Source organism: Bubalus kerabau, chromosome 3 (assembly GCF_029407905.1).
Source record: "Bubalus kerabau isolate K-KA32 ecotype Philippines breed swamp buffalo chromosome 3, PCC_UOA_SB_1v2, whole genome shotgun sequence".
Classification (NCBI taxonomy): Eukaryota; Metazoa; Chordata; class Mammalia; order Artiodactyla; family Bovidae; genus Bubalus; species Bubalus kerabau.
Genome location: NC_073626.1, coordinates 28,213,728 through 28,231,855, shown reverse-complemented (window position 1 = coordinate 28,231,855; position 18,128 = coordinate 28,213,728). Strand labels below are relative to the sequence as shown.

General features: G+C 38.3%; 1 protein-coding gene across 1 annotated transcript in view; it reads right to left on the bottom strand.

Moving 5' to 3' along the window:
- PKHD1 (PKHD1 ciliary IPT domain containing fibrocystin/polyductin) overlaps positions 1-18,128 on the bottom strand; it is a 440,275-nt gene that overhangs the window by 24,214 nt on the left and 397,933 nt on the right. The window contains exons 59-61 of the mRNA XM_055574400.1: positions 16,630-17,638; positions 5,689-5,824; positions 4,416-4,503 (exon numbers count right to left, since the gene is read on the bottom strand). Of these exons, the coding sequence (XP_055430375.1) occupies positions 4,416-4,503; positions 5,689-5,824; positions 16,630-17,638 (1,233 nt within the window). The remainder of the gene's footprint in view (positions 1-4,415; positions 4,504-5,688; positions 5,825-16,629; positions 17,639-18,128) is intronic.

The window sequence follows — 18,128 nt, the reverse complement described above, 5'->3', positions numbered from 1 at the left end:
GCATGCATTTGATTACTAAATGTCTCTCAAGAAAGAAAGTCTACTATCTTTCTTGGTGGTCAGTTTCTAGGCTCTGCCTCTCTTCTAGTCAAGGGATCTGTAGTTTATGTGGTGGCAGAGTGAGGCCAATAGATTAGGAGCACAGCTATGCGTCAGATCAGGACTGATAAAGACTACCCTGTTCAGCAACTTGGATTGTCTGCACTTTGGTTTCTCTGAATAAAATGCAAAAAGGAAAGCTTACATTTTCTAACAATAGGCCATCCATTTACAAACCGAAAGAAGGAAACTGAGCTCCAGACCCCATTCACAATGCCATGAATTAGTCTTCTGCCTCCACTATCCTCAAATGACTTTGCTAAATAACAGCTGCTCCATTTCAGTTTGGAAATGTCACTGTGATTATTGGTATGATGGACAATGAGATAGGAGAGTGCTCCTAATGTTTAAAAACTGGTTTTGAGATCTTTAAGGCTGAAAGGTATCATAAAGATAGAATATGCACAGTGTTACATTTTTCAATTCAATTGCTCAATCCTTTTTAGGAAAACATTGTCTTTCCTCATCAATTTTGCAGAGCTAACTAAAACTTCCCTTTTCAGAAACATCTTTTCCTTCATCTCTTCAGAGTCCCAAAATAAATAAAAATGCCCAGAAAAATGGAAATAAATAAGCCAAGACTCAGATAAATGATAGGCGCCCAAGATAAATGCCGTTCATACTCTTTAAAACCTATATGCATCAAAATTATGGTCAATAAACTCTTGCAAACAATGAACTGCAGAGTACAGATGTTCAACATGAAATCGTTTGCTGCAGTTTTTCCTTTGACAAACGTCCTTATTGTTCCCATCTTTGGAGGAATACAAAGCAGCATTTAATCGAAATGTGTCCAGCGAGCACAGTGAGTCTGCCTCATAGAACAGCCGCCAAACTGCCTAATGGAAAGTACTTTAGCTCCAAATGGGCTTGCTTTTGTGTTAAATACCAGCTTGCCTCAGAGATCTCTACAAAGATTCCCATATATATCTATGATATTCTCAGATTTGAAGCATATGTGCCCAAAAGCGTAGGCAGTTTCTGCCAAGTACAGTACATTACTCTGGGGCTCACCATATCTCTGGAATGATAATTGTAAAACAGACAAATGTCATTGACAGGCTCCCTGATCAAGCTGGGACTGGCTGAGGGAACCTGGGAGAAGATGAGGTGTTGGACTTGAAGCAAGATTGAAGTTGATTACATGATTTATCAGGGAATGCTACTTGAATGTGATTCTATAAGGAACAGGGTTTTAAAATACCTTTTTAGTCCAAATTCCACCCCCACCCATTCCCACAACTATCCATCTTACCCCTAGCTATCTACACTAACAAACTATTACATCATTAATGTTGATATTTTTAAAATATTAACGACATACTTTTCTACAACGAGGATCTATAGTTAAATATCAAAGGATCTGAAGGACCTAAAATAATTATCTTTGAGTATATAAATCCACAGGGCTTCCCAGGTGGCATAGTGGTAAAGAACCCACCTGCCGATGCAGGAGATGTAAGAGATGTGGGTTTGATCCTTGGGTGGGGAAGATCCCCTGGAGGAAGAAATGGTAACCCACTCCAGTGTTCCTGCCTAGAAAATTTCATGGACAGATGAGCCTGACTGGCTACAGTCCACGGAGTTGCAAAAGAGTTGGACATGACTGAGCACACACACAGAGCACACGCGTATAAACCCACTGTTTGGTTAACAGCTAATCTTTTTTTTTTAACTGAAGAGGATTGACTGAGGTCAAAGAACATGAAGTTAAATTGCAGAACAAAAGGTTTAGGCTAAACATATAGATATGATTTTGTTGTTAATTTATTTTTCTGCAGGAAATACTTAAGTCAGGTGGTCTATGCCAAATAGTTTTGGTTCCATTTTCTCTGAAGTTAAGGAGAAATAATTCATGATGGTGTTGAGAGATACTCTCAATAATTGAAATAAACTGTTTGGTGATGTGGGTATTTCTATAAATAATTTTTTTCCAATTTCATGACATTCACACGCACATAAAATGTATGCATGTTAGACACCCAGACCATTCCTCATATGTTCACATTGAATCTCCAAACAAGGACAATGGTGACATGACAGTACTGATCCAGGGGAGTCCGCTCACTTGAGCCTGACTTGGTGTTAACACAAGAAAATAACAAGTGGTTTAACGCCTTATTCATCTTGCATGATCCAGTATGATTCTAAACAAGTCGGTGAGGATATCCTTGGGATAACTGAAAGAAAAGTAATGAAGAGTCTTGGGTAATATGAGTCAGGAGTGGGGGACAGTAGAGTACAGAGGCTAAGTAAGGTATAGTGGATGAGTAGGTATGAGGTGGGAGAAGGCAATGGCACCCCACTCCAGTACTCTTGCCTGGAAAATCCCATGGACGGAGGAACCTGGTAGGCTGCAGTCCATGGGGTCGCTAAGAGTCGGACACGACTGAGCGACTTCACTTTCACTTTTCACTTTCATGCATTGGAGGAGGAAATGGCAACCCACTCCAGAGTTCTTGCCTGGAGAATCCCAGGGACGGCGGGGCCTGGTGGGCTGCCGTTTATGGGGTCACACAGAGTTGGATACAACTGAAGCAACTTAGCAAAAGCAGCAGCAGGTATGAGGTAGGGGTAAGGCATGGAGTGTAAGGTACTGGGTACAGGTAATGTATGAAGGATGGCAAGGTACATATTTTAAAGGTGTGAGGATGAGCTTAGACTCAAAGTCAGGGTAGAGCAAGAAGTAACTGTAAAATCGGAGTCATTCTTGCAAACCAGCAATGTTGCAGATAGGCAAATGTTTAAATGGGTAAATGAGTCGTTTATAAGTTTGTAAAAGCATTACAGAACACTCAAACTAATATAAATGTCCTAACCTATATGGTGTCTAACTGCATTCTTCTGTGTGTGGATATCCAGTTTCCCCCAATACCATTTGCTGAAGAGACAGTTCTTTCTCCATTGTATATCCTTAATTCCTGTGTTGAATATCAGTTGGCCATAAGTGAGTGGATTTACTGCTCAGCTCTCTAGTCTGTTCCATTCGTCTATATGCCTGTCTTGAAGCCAGTATCATATTGTTTCCTATAGTTTTGTAATATGCTTTAAATTAGGAAGTGGTGACTCTCATTTTGTTCTTATTTTTCAAGATCATTTTGGTTATTTAAGATCTTCTGCAGCTCCATAAAAATTCTAGAATTGCTTTTTTCTGTTTCTATAAGAAATATTATTGAGATTTTGATAGAGATTAAATTGAATCTGTAGCTCTCTTTGGGTAGTATGGACACTTTAAGCAAAATTAGAGAAGTGGGATAACATCAAATTTAAAAGCTTCTGCATAGTTAACAATTAACAGAATGAAAAGGCAACTTATAGCATGGGAGAAAATGTTTGCAAGTCATTTATCTGATAAGGTGTTAGTTTGCAAAATATATAAGAAATTCTTAAACCTCAGTAGCTTAAACACTAATAACCCAATTAGAAAATAGGCTAAGACCTTGAACAGACATTTCTCCAAAGAAGACCTGTAAATGGCCAACAGGCATATGCAAAGATGCTCAACATCACTAGTTATCAGGGAAATACATATCAAAACCACAATGAGATATCATCTCACACCTAATAGGACAACTATTTTCAAAAAGGCCAAAAGATAGCAAGTTTTGGTTTCTAGCAAGTTCTAGGAGAAATCAGAATTCTCAAGCACTTTTAATGATAATGCAAAATGGTGTAGCCTTTATGGAAAAGAGTACAAGGTGCCTCACCAAATTAAAACTAAAAATACCACATGATCCAGCAGGCACAGTTCTGGGTATTTATCCAAAATAATAATAATAAAAAAAAGCAGGGTCTTAAATAGGTATCCCCATATTTGTTTCAGTGCTATTTCTATTAGCCAAGATGTGGAACACACACACACATACATAGGCTTCCCTGGTGGCTCAGATGGTAAAGAATCTGCTTGCAATGTAGGAGACCCAAGTTTGATCCCTGAGTTGGGAAGACCCCCTGGAGAAGGGAATTCCATGGACAGAGGAGCCTGGAGAGCTGCACTCTATATGGTTGAAAAGAGTCAGACATGACTGAGTGACTAACACTTTCACACACACACACCACACACACACACACATATATGCTACAGGTATGACAAAAATGCTCACCATACTTGCAGGACAGATGGCTCCTTAAACATTTCCTGTCAACCTTTTGCACTTTTTAGAAGATACTGGCATTGTACACTGGTGGTGGAATTTTTTTTCTCCAAATTACCAAAGATACTGAGTATTAGTGACTTTGTTATGAATCCCCAGTGGTTGCAAACATTTTTGGGCAGATGCATTTATAGTGGGTCTCCAAATGTCACAAGTACCTACCTCTCAGCACAGAATCTAATGTCCCTTCCAGGGAAACCGAAATGACCCATGGCTCTGACGGGGGCCCCAAGGACTCTACTCTCCGATTCTGGGGAAAAAAAAGAAAGGAAAAATAGGACTCAGAAGAGAATTTTGTGAAGTTAACCGAAAAAGAAGAGGATTCAGACAGAATCTTTCATATACCACACATTCATGAGAATAAGCAAAGGAAAAATAATAAAATAAATAAAATAATAAATATCCTTTGTCATGTTAACAAGAATATATCAAATAATTTTATCATGAGAAGAGAGATTATTTCAAGAAAATTTGGGGCAAGGCAGTGAAGAGGACAAAGGAAAGCTAAGTTTACAGAAAAGGAGCCTGACACTGTTTGCTGAAGGTTAATAAGATAGGAAAGAGACTTCCCTGGCTGTCCAGTGGTTATGCAGTTCCACTTCAGGGGGCATGGGTTCCATGCCTGGTTGGGGAACTAAGATCTCACATGCCCCACAGTTGGGTCAAAAAATAATAAAATTTATTTTTAAAAAGTGTCAGTGGATCTTGTGGCTGGTAAGGTGCTTTAAAAACAACAACAACAACAACAACAAACATAAGGAAGGAAACATTAGGAGAACAAAGCAGGAGAGCTGGGTAAGTGCCTGACCAGAGCAAAAGTGCAGACCTCAGTCCCATGGGCTTTGTCCCTCTACAAGCATGTCATGGGATGCTTTTTTTTTAAAGAGTGGAAAGTTGATTTAACTGTCATATTTCACTTCTTCCACCCATAACGTTAGTAAATATAGAAAAGATAAAATCCAAGGACTTGGACACTGAAATTAGAATGAAGCATACAGAAACCTCTTATTGATACTGTACTTAACCACATACAGGAGAAATCACTTAAAATAACATAGAACTATAATGCAAAGGCATAAATGCCTTCACCAGCATATGAAATGGCTTCTTCAGATATAGATCCAGCACTTTGGGAAGGATAGATTTCTGAGAAGACACCTGAGACCTACTGTAAGAATTTGTTTGGAGTGAAAAAGTATTAGAATTCTACTCCTATCCATAATCATATTCTGGACTTTTTACAGAAAGTAGAAGGAAAGCAGGCTGTGCAATGGAAGGAAAATAATGAAAGTAGTTCGATGTTCTGAGTACACCAACTGTCACAGGGTGGGTGCTCTGTACACATGTATTATGATGAGGACGGAGTCTGAAACATGCTCCGAATACAATATGGTACCCGGCTCCAAGTAAAGATTGTTACCTGTGCACAAAGTACCTGCTTATCCAGAAACACGAGCTGTGGTTGTACTGTGAGTTCTTTTCCCACTTCTCCATCTGAAGGCTGGACGAGGACTGAAAGACCATAAGGCCGAACATATATCAAGTTCCCAGTTTTGAAACTGCTTGTGTTTCTGCCACATGTTAAAAAAGAGAAGAGAATCCATGCCTCAGATTTCAGATATCATACCACTGTAGTGTTTTCCATAATACACCATTACTAGTGAAAAGGTTTGCCTTTGTTTCTAGAAACTAAATAATACACTGTATAGCAAACATGAACTTACAACCAAAGAATAATTATATATGTACTTTATATGTTCGCTTCGCCATAGGAAATGATGAAATAGGTGTGTGAGGGATGGGGTGGGAGAACATATATTATGAACTTAGATTTAATCACAATTTATTAACTCCAAAAAATCTCAGTGAGGCATCATACCACACTAAAACACTTAGAAGGTGGGGATATTTTATAAGTATGCTAATAAACCAGATTTCCCCAAAAAGGATCAGATTTTAGTGCTTTTCCATTTTCCATGGTATAAATACATTCATCCTGGCTTATTCTGTGGGTACCAAGATGATATCACCACAAAGAATTGGGAAGAGATGCCTGGGAACAACCTCCCCACACAACTGCTTCACAAAGACTCAGTTCAGTTCAGTTGCTCAGTTGTGTCTGACTCTTTGTGACCCATGGACTGCAGCATACCAGGCTTTTCTGTCCATCACCAACTCCCAGAGCTTGCTCAAACTCATGTCCATCAAGTCGGTGATGCTATCCAACCATCTCATCCTCTGTCGTCCCCTTCTCCTCCCGCCTCCAATCTTTCCCAGCATCAGGGTCTTTTCAAATGACTCAGTTCTTCTCATCAGGTGGCCAAAGTATTGGAGCTTCAGCTTCACCAGCAGTCCTTCCAATGAATATTCAGGACTGATTTCCTTAAGGATTGACTTGTTTGGTCTCCTTGCAGTCCAAGGGACTCTCAAGAGTCTTCTCCAACACCACAATTCAAAAGCATCAATTCTCTGGCGCTCAGCTTTCTTTATGGTCTAACTCTCACATCCATATACAACTACTGGAAAATCCGTAGCTTTGACTAGATGGGCCTTTGTTGGCAAAGTAATGTCTCTGCTTTTTAATATGCTGTCTAGGTTGGTCATAGCTTTTCTTCCAAGGAGCAAGGACTATCTCATTTAATCTCATAACAACCCTTTTGTATGCATAGTCTTCACAAGATGCTTGCACTAAATAGAATCGATAACTGTAGAATTCATTGGTTAATTGATTTCAATTGAATGAAGCCCTCAGGGAGAAAAATACTTATTTATAATTCATATATGCTGAGCACTTACCCCATACAGGTATCATTCTATGCATTCCACCTATAAACTCATTGTATCTTTAAAATGACACAATGACAGACACTTTTATTTACACATGAAGAAACTGAGGTCCAAAAAGACCTAAGTAGTTTGCCAAAGGTTTTTAAACTTTGGTTTGACCAAAGTTTAGAGCTATATTGTTTTTCAACTCTTTTGAGCACATTAATTGCTGATGTGACTTAACAATAAAATGGAATAATTATAAATAAAATAGTTACATAATTCATGATATCTCAAAGCATCTTTTTCCCAGAGCTTTGGAATGTTTGAAGACCAAGGTAGCTTTATTAAATGAACATTATAGGTTATATACCTATTGTCCCATTAAACCTATTGTGTATTACACATCAGAGGCATGCAATAGAGTTTTAACATTTAAATGGAGATATATCGACATCATTTATCACATATATTACTCTAGTATAGGATAATAGATTACTCTCAAAATATCCTAATTCAGGTCTAACAAGACTTTGATTTAAAAAAAAAAAAAAAGGTAGTCTACCCATTTCAGTTAAATGCTTGTGAGTCAACTACTTTATTTCCTAATCTATTCTTTTTCCTTATGTTGGGAGATAAAATATTCATTTTACATGGAGGATATATGTGAGGCAAAGGTGACAATTAGTCCTCAGAAGAGGAACGGTGGAAGAACAAATACAGAAGATCAAAAACTATTTAGTTTCTCTAGGGAACAATTTCCCTCTCCCTAGAGAATCCTGGAGAATGAGGGGTAGGGCATGTGTGGTCCTACAAACCCCTTTGGTCACCTACCAGCCAAGACCATGACCATCACTCACTAGGAATTCAATATGCACTAGTCTGATCATCATTTATTACTTTGCTTAGCCACAATGGGTAAGGGTCTTTTAAAAAAATAAATAAATCAGATTTTTAAAATCCATGCTATTCATTCCATGGCTCCCAGGTTATTGGAAAATTCTACATTGTTCCCAAATTCTATTTCTTCCCTTGCCTTTCTTAAATGCTTTCTGGTGCAGGACAGGATGCAGGCTGGCTGTGTGGGTTAAAAAAGCCAAAAGACTCCATCCAAGATCCTGACATAAGTACACTGATATCTAGAGACAGAGGGATGGGAACCAACTGCCTGAACACTTGCTTAAAGGCCTGTCCCTGACACATTTTTAAGTTTATTGTGAGCAAACATCTCTGATTAAATGTAAACAGCATCCCACTGGAGGTCAGAGACTTGCCGCTACAGCATATCCCAAGGTAATACCACTTTAAGCTTCACATAAACTCTTAAGCAGTTTCTAACCTAAAACCTGACCGTAGGTGGTACAGTTTTTTACGATATGTTATAATAGTGCAATAAATCTGTTAGCTTAAAATCGAATCTCCGTGGCCTTTTAGAGAAATCATCATTAAATGCAGGGTCTTGTTAATGATGCCATCGAAGTGAAATTGTTTAATCTGCTAGGGGGGTGAAAGGTCACCAAATGAATTTTTTATAATACATCAACTTGACACGCAATAGGGAAAACTGTAATAGATAAAAGCAAAGGAAAAGGGCACTGTCTTCTTCTGATAGGTCAATAGCAGCCAAGAGAGTCACTCATCCACTTTCCTTTCACGATGGGGCTCCTTTTGCATTTAATATGGACACCCAATTAATACCCCAGCACCACAGACAACCTCATTTTAGGTGACTTATAGCAATTTCTCCCCCTTCCCTGAAATGAAAGTGATCACAATACATCATAGCATTGTGCGAATTAACGTTAATTGATTCAAGTTACCAAGCAATGATGGGCCACTTATATAATCTAGGCGTTATTGGGTGCTAGAAGGGATGGAGGGAAGATTAGATTCCAGTGTCCGTTGCTGTGACGACGGGAGTCACCTGATGCCTTGTTAGACAGTTGTAAGGTTCTATTGCTGGCCCCAGTGGGGTCGTCAGTAAACTGGAGTGATGTCCAAACATCATTATACGCTGCTCCGATATTAAAGCAAAGGGATTAGCAACTTATTGCAAGCAACCTGGATTTGTCATTGTGCTGTCGTTATCCAATTTCCAACCACTAATGTGACTGTAGCCTGCAGGCAGAAGGACCTACAGCCAAACTTTAAAAAATGGGGGAGGAAAGTTCCCTCCAATCCACCCAGTTTTAACCACTATTTAACAGCTTCCAATACCAGTCAGGTATGTGGAAGAATTTTTTTCCCTTCAATTCTTTGGTGCAAGCTAAAAGAGAAAAACCAGGAAAACACAGAAATGCTCCAGTTCAGAGATTACCACTATTCACTTCAACTCTTGGTTTTTAATCTGCCAGGTCTGAAACGCGTACCCTACAGAAGAGGGGACTGTCTCTATGTGCATGGTAAGCCGAGCAGACAAATAAATAAATCCTATTGGTGCAGGTTGGCTCTGGGAGATGAGGGAGGTGAGGGCATTGGAAGTACTTCCTCACTTCCTCTTCAACCTCTGTCCCCTCAAAGTTACTGAGTCAGGTTCCTCTAGAAGAGTTCCATGTTTTGATTAAATGTTTAAGGATGTCCTGAGCATTTTTTATTATTTTTACTTTAAATGGGCTACATAGGGGCAGAATCTATAATACATGCTGTGAGGGAACTTCAATCACAAAAGAGTTTGTGAAATTCTGTACTCTGTAAGAAGAAAGCATGTCCACTCAATTCAGTGGACATACATGTCCCTTCCACTACGTACAAATATTGTTCTAAGCACTATGAGATATGCAGAGATAAATACACCATCACCTTGGTCCCTCAGGAGCATCCTTCCAAAGAGTCTGTAAGGCAAGGATGAGTTTCCTGGCATCTTCAAAGCTGACACATACCATTTTATTTATATTTCATAGTCCGCATGCTCCCTATTAAACCTAGCTAAATGCCCTTAGCTGTCATCCACTCCTAAGAGGGAAAAAAATGTCTTATGATCTCATGTTTTCTTTCTGGCACTACGACGTAGTGATTCAAAACTTAGCACATTGTAAGCATCCAATACATGTTATCATAGTAACACTACGACCTGTCGGTACCCACCATGCCCTTCCTCTGCTCTTAGGTCATTAAATGCCTGTGGAGACCACCACCTATCTTGGACTGGCCAATCTCCAGTCCTGATGCACACTTGAACATTTACCAAGTCCAAGTTCACTCTATGAATTCAAGAGACAAGGTGTTGAGGCAAGGAAGAGACTTTAATCGGGGAGCTGGCAGACTGAGATGGCAGGCTAGTGCCTCAAAATAACCATCTTTTGGGGGTCTGGATGTCAGATTCTTTTATAGATTAGAGATGAGGGGAGGTGAGAAAGCAAAATAAAAAGGCCATTAATCTTGCAAACATTTCCTAGAATGGCAAGCTTCAGGCAGGGGATGTGTTACTTTTTCCTTCCTGCCATCCACAGGTGGACAGGGTTCTGAACAAAGGCGCTATAGTTTAACAGTCAGGCAGAGGGGCAGGATACTCTGAGGCAAACCACTCTTTATGATTAAAATAACTAAAGCAACAAAAAGCAAGTCAAAGAAACAGTTCCAACATGGAGTCAGAATTGGCTTCCTCCTTGCAACGTAACTGGTACACTTTCTGCTATGCTCTAACACTTATTATTAAACTCTTATGGATCTGTGGAATTTTTCATTTCAAACTGAGATTTGAGTAACCCTAGGCATACGTTGCCTTGTGCCAGGCGTGTACAAAGACACAAAAGAAACACGGCACATCTTTCAACAAGATCAATCAGGGGTCAACATCTAAGCATTTTAGTTGGAAAATCATTTAAAATGATATTTTTTAATAAACCTAGCATGACTATCTTATTTGAAATAGTGGAAATTCTGAATGCATATTTTAAGATTATACACAAATATTCAATATTTACTATTTGTAATAGGGTGTTGTAGCAGTCATAGTCTAAACAGGAAAACAAACCACTCAACCTAAGTAGTACACTGCTTAGGTACTTGGGAACATGAAAAATAGTAAGTTGAAGCCTTGACTAGCTAATGAATATTATAAAGACAAAGTATAGTAGTTTTATGAAAAACTAATGGCTAAGCAGGTCCATATTGAATCAATGATTTCCTTGTAATAGATATAGAATAACAAGATTTTAATACACATACTCTTATTAGATAGTAGTTATGTAAATATTTATTTTCCCTATTAATTTTAAAACATCTAGATTTTCATATAAGCCATATAATTTTATGGACATAATAACTGCTCAATTAATGTTTGGGAAATTAAAAACCATTCAAATGTAAGTTTTCATGAGTCTTTATTATATTTAGCTACAACTTCACCATCTGTAAACATCTTAAATTACTTTATTATAAGTTAACACAGTTCAATTTTGGGATTAGAACTACATGTACATATGGGTGGAAAACTACTGGATGCAGATAAGTCAACAGAAATAATGGATTAAAACTAACCTCCTGTTTATAAGGAAGATAGCAGAAAAAATATAAACTGCAGAAGTAGAATCAAAGATTTAGTGGTCTGGGGCTATTTAGTATAAGAACAAGGGTCCCTAAGGGCATCACTGCAGAAACAGGGCTGTGAAATAAATGATAGCCTTAATGATGACCATGAATCATCAATAAAAATGTGATAGGTCTACATTATTTTCCATTTAATAAGACTGGATAATATATGTATTCTTTTTTGTTCAAGAGATGAAGTCTTTTTAAAAATGTAGTGATAAAAAACAATTTTTAATTAAATGAAAAGTTTACTTATGCAGAGCATCTCATTTCCCCACAAAGCCACATATATAAAATACCATTATGATAATTTTGCCACCCACCTCACTCAACAAAGCAGTGAATTTGTATTGCAGTAAAGAGGAGAAATGGTGCAGAAACACCCCTTAATGGCAAAGCTGTGGTTTTGCCAGGAGGGAGGAAAGAGACAGACTGGCAGAGCGGGTATCCTTTCCAGGATAAGCATTCTGCCAGTCTTGAGAAGAACATCCTCCTATAATGACAGGAAGATTCTGTCCTTGCATATTCCAAACAGCTGTTTCCCAGAAAGCAGGGGCCCAGGGGGCAGGGAGAGGCTGCACAAAAGAAGATGCTAAATGAGCCTGGGTGTCACCAATAGACTCGTGTCACCAACTGCCTCTCCTAATTTCCTTGTCTTATTCAAGTCAGCTTGATAAAGGACTTCTTTTACAGAATGAGAAAACTTAAAAAGCTACTAATGTGATGGATACAAAAACACACAGATACACACAGCCACAGAACCATGTTCACCATCCCTGTAGCTGATTTTAGGGCCCAAGGTTCATGGCAATATCATAAACAGAGAGCTTTATGTGAGATAGCATATTAGTTTTCTATGGCTGTGGAACAAAACTCCACAAATTTTCGTGGTTTTTAAAATGTCACAAATTTATGATCTTCAGGTTGTGGGTCAAGAGTTCAGACAGGCTTGGCTCTGATCTCTGCCTAAGAATCCACTTCCAAACTCATTCTGATTGTTCACAGAATTCATTTCCTTGTAGCCATGGAATAGAGGTCCCTGTTTCCTTGCCGGCCATCGGCCAAGGTCCACTTTCTACTTATAAAGTCGGTCTGATTTTTTTTTTCTCGTGTGGTGCTTTCCATCCTAAAAGCAGTGACACTTAAATTCCTTCTCACACTTCAAATCTTTTTGCTTTCCTCTTCTGCCTTATTCTGCTACAGCAGGAGAAAACTCTCCTCCCTTCAGAGCTCCTGTGTTAAAATGGCCCCACCTTGATAATCCTGGGTATTCTATCTGAAGGCCAACTGTGCCACATAACATATGTGTTCATGGAAATGCTATGTGATCATATCCATAGGTTCCCAGGACTAGGACTGTAATTTCGGAAATTCTGCCAACCACAAATAGCTTTAGCATTTCAATGGCTAAACTTCCATACAAGATACAGATATGTATATCATATGACAAAACACATTACTTAGAGGTTGTTTTTTTTTTTTATTGTGGTTGTTAATGAAGCAGGACAAAGGTGGGGAAAAGAAAAGACAAGAGGAAAGAAATTTAAGAGAGCAAAAATCAACTTTCTACTGCCAGTATTCCAGATAAAAGGTAGAATACAAAACTAAGACACCAGTGGGAAACCCCAAGTTTAAAAAGGGCAGGTTGAATGTATGTTTATCTCTGTTTCCGCTACTCCACTGAAATTACTTAAAAGAACAAAAGTGAATAAAAATGGTGTAAATCCACAAGGATGAAGAAGGCAGGAAAGGAGAGAGCAACCAACAATAAAGGTTAACAAAGTTTTGGAAGATGGAAAACAGGCTCATGGAACTGACTTAGCCATGTGGAAGACACTTAAATCTAGATGCCTCTAGAGGAGGATAAAGATCAGGAGAGGCCAATTCACTGTGTATTATTTAATTAAAAAATAGCACTCCATTTCTCCCCACAAGGCAGAAGTTGATAGCTTTTTGAAAGCAGGTAGGACTCCTCTTGGTAAGTAAATGTCTGATATGCCCTCAATTTGTTGAAATACATGCAACCCCATTAAATTAACAAGAATGAATCTTTCACGAACATCCTAAATGTTTCCTCTGAAAGGTCTATGTCCTCAGACTAACTTCTGCAATCTCAAGGTCAAGTCACTAGCTTGTCAATGACTTTCCAGTGAGTTCAGTGGAAGTCCCAGTTGACACTGATCAAAGCTGAAAGAAACAGGGCTGGCCCTGGGACCTGCACAAGGCTTCAGGGTTGTTTACCATACTGCGCAACTCTTAGGACCATGGGGAAACTTGCTAGTTCTCATTAAATCCCTTAGGACGTGGCATTTCTTATTCTGCAGCAATTTATTCAGATATACTTCAGAAGCAGTCTTTCCTTAGCTTCAGAACATTTTTATTTTGCCTTATGTCTTGGAAACATCTCTTAAAACAACTAAAGAAATTGAGAGAGATGGGGAATATAATACAACCAACAGAAAATTGATGTTATAAAATACATGTTCAGTAGTTTCTTATTAAATCAGAAATATCTGAGTCAAATGTGAAAGCATGATGGCTCTGATGGATTCTGGGCAATAAAAGTGATCTTTTCTCTGAAGCTTATGATGCCATGATGTTCCCTCACACATATGTACCCATACCTGCACTTGGGCTGGGTCCATACTCTTTCCTGGGTTTCCTCTGCTTTACCTCTATTGTTTCTACTCTTTGACTTTACTCTCTTTCTAGTTAAAAGCTAAATATTTACTGAGTCTTTTTTATATAATATACAAATCAGTCATTTTGGAAGGATGACCTATTGAAAGCTCAGTACCATAAAATCTAAATAAAATTTAGCAGTGACCTGGTCCTAGAACTTCTTAATCACCCATCCATAGAATATGATCATAAGAACTCTGTGGGATCTAAATGAAATTGGGCTAAAGAAGATATATTTAAACATAAGCCAAGATACAGTAGCATCACTTTTTTCAGATTCCTGATTTTTATATCATCATGCATAATATGATTATGTCAACAACAAGATGAAGGGTTGGTGACTGATAAAATATCCAAGATTTAATAGATTTTGAGCAATTATGCAATTAGGAGTACTTTTTAATTCTAAGCTAGCAATTTCCAAAGCCCTTCAAATCAACCAGAATCAAAAAAAAAAAATTGCTTGAGTTTTCTTGTCATTTCTTCCATATAAGAAAGAGGAACACCAAATACAGGTAAAATATGATACAAAAACACTAGCTAATTTTTCATTCGTTTATATTACTTTGTGTATAAAAAGGCAGTCAATGTATTTCTTGAATACTCCTTAAAATGTAAAGGTGCATCTTTTTGTTTTCCTTTTTATTTTATAAAGAATCCCACATGTATTAAAGACAGCTGTACAAAAGCAATTAATATCCATTAAATACTAATTATTTATTTATTGTAACTACCACAAATGTAGTGAAAAAGCAGCAACAAAAAATCTTTTAATAAAAGAATATGAATGCTCTAAAATTTCATTGAGTTATATTGTTCAGAATAATCGTATCTATTTCAGGGACCCAATATCAACTGTATCAACTGAACATGTGCATGAGTTTCAGCTTATTTTTTCAGTGGTAGTAGCAAGCTTGCAGGGAATCTATATGCTTGACTCTCTTGAGTACTCTCTAACCTCACAGGATGCATGTGTGAGATGGTTAGTTTATATATATTTCCCAAGCATTATGACCATTTCATATTGTCTCTCAGTCTGCGGTATCATCTCTGGTTCTTTTGTATCTGCTAAAAATGGAGCTTGGGACTGTAATAGTCTTGACCTCGTGACAGATGTCTTAGGTAAACTTGGACTGGACAATTCATCTCTTGGGTATCATAACATATATATTTGAGAGTAATTTATATCTACCTTCCCTTATTATATACTTCATGTAATTCTTCATTTACTAGGCTCAGGGAAATATTCAGGTAGATTTACTTCTGAAATATGTAGCAAACATCGATCTGGTAAAGAATTTCAAAATACAAGCTTATAGAGTCAGAATAACATAGCAAAAAGGATATTACAGATCTTACACAGATCTGTGCCATAAACATAGTTGGCAGCAATTATGATCTTCCCTCACACAATTTGACATCTTTGCAGGGATTTATAATCCTGTGAACTGAAAATCACTCAGTCATGTCCAACTCTTTGTGACCCCATGGACTGTACAGTCCGTGGAATTCTCTAGGCCAAAATACTGGAGTGGGTAGCCTTTCCCTTCTCCAGCAGATCTTCCTAACTCAGGAATTGAAACCAGGTCTCCCACACTGCAGGCAGATTCTTTACCAGCTGAGCCACAAGGAAAGCCCAAATAAGTGAAAGCAGCTCAGTCGTGTCCAACTCTTTGTGACCCCACGGACTGTACAGTCCATGGAATTCTCTAGGCCAGAATACTGGAATGGGTAGCCTTTCCCTTCTCCAGGGGATCTTCCTAACCCAGGGATTGAACCCAGGTCTCCCACTTTGCAGGTGGATTCTTTTAAGCCACAAGGGAAGCCCTTTATAATCCTAGGTTGAATAAAACCCAAACAGAATCACTGTTCTAACTTAGTAAACTCCTAGTCATATTTCCAAAATGTTCCTAAATATAAGGCCATTCCTCAGTCCCTACAGGCAGGATTTTTATCAGCCCCATGGGTATTTATGGGTTTTAACTCATGGCTGTATGGAATTGTGATAGTGTTTTTGTCCCATAAGGCAAAGATCATATCTGTTTCACTTTAGCAACCCCAGAATCTAGCCACTGCTAAAATGCATCACATGATAAATGAATGAATAAACAATTTGAAAACAAGTTGCCTTAGAAAAATCTGTCTATGCTTAAAATTTAAAGTACAAAAATATTAATATAACATCCCCACTTACCTAGGAAATAGAATAACCACAAAGACTCTAGATTTAATCACGAATTTTAAAATTGAGAATTTAAGTCTATAAATAGCTCTTGGCATTTTTATTCTTATCTTAAAAAGCAGACAGTTTATGTAATTCAGTGTAAATAGACTGACATTTGCAATATGTATCAAAGAAATCAGCTCATATTTAGATGTTATTATAATTAGTACTTACCCATAGCCGATGACTCCCTTTGACTGAGTCACAAGTAAGGCCCCAGTAGTCATATTCAGGACACTTTCTAGTAATCCAGTCTGTTGAGCAATGATAACCTGGTGAGCCAAATTCTGTAATTTGTTACTTGATAAAGATGGAATCAGTCCAGCATTCCTTACTGTTGGCAGATCACCAATTTCAATGACCATCACTTTTGAGATCGTTTCCATGGTGGGTAGGTCTCTATATGAGCTCATTTCTACCATGAGAGGTCTACGCTGACCTACTCGGTCATGACTGGTACAAGTCACAGTTGGGCAATTGCGCTTTCTCTTTGCTCTACTATCAGCCATGGCCTTTAAGGTTGCTTCATTTCCAGGCATCTGATGAATAAATCTGATTTGATCTTGGCTAATCTGCAAGAAGACAGTTAGTCTTTCAAGGATGACGATTTCCCAGCCTTTCTCTAGAACTGAAAACATCACATTGAGGGCCAAATGAATAGAAACACTTGACTGTATTTCAATGGGCTCCTCTCCTTGTAGGACAACATACAAGAGGTTATCTGTGATGCTGAAATAGTTGGAGCCAATAGACTCATTCAACAGTGAGGAAGTTGAATGAACTTGAGTAGGTGGAATGAATCTGTCTCCTAAGAAAACATATGGGCTCTGGAGTTCATGGTAGAATACAGCCAGGAGGAGCTTAGAGGTATTTTTGTTCCCCAATAGAAAAAAATGCAAAACATCAGGAGTCTGATCCACAAAGCAGACCTTGGTGATTTTCCTGGTAGGCACAATGGAATAGAAAGCAGATACAGACCTTGAAATGGAGCAGGGAGCACTGGCTCTTATGCTACTAAAGGTGTCAACAAAACCGCTAGTCACAGATACAACTGGATATAACTTCTGCATTGCCCAAGTGTTATCAGCACTGTCGAGAATTAAGATCACTTGGTCAGACTGTTTGCAGATATAGCCATTTATCAGGGGTCGGTAGGTGCATTTCTGCTCTTCTCTAAATGTGCCTAGAAAACAAAGGGGGAAAAAAGTGACTTAAGGACTACAGTCTCCCAAAGATGATTTCCAATCCATCATGCTCACCATCACCTATAACCTCAGGAAACATTTACTGAATATTCAAGTGTACTAGATACTGAGAATGCAACAAAGTCTTGGGAAAAACATGGAAAGATACATACATTAAATAACAGGTCCTATAGCTTAGTGGGTAAAGAATCCTCCTGCAATGCAGGAGACACAGGAGATGCAGGTTCAAAACGTGGGTTGGGAAGATCCCCTGGAGGAGGAAATGCCAACCCTCTTCAGTATTCTTGCCCGGAAAATCCCATGGATAGAGGAGTCTGGCAGGCTGTACAGTGCATGGGGCCGCAAAGAGTTGGACATGACTGAGCAAGCGGCATGCAGTATAATTTAAATGCATATGTTACATAAAATGTTATTTAAAGTTAATAATGTATATAATAGCTAAATGGTAAAAGTAAAGCAAAGTAATTA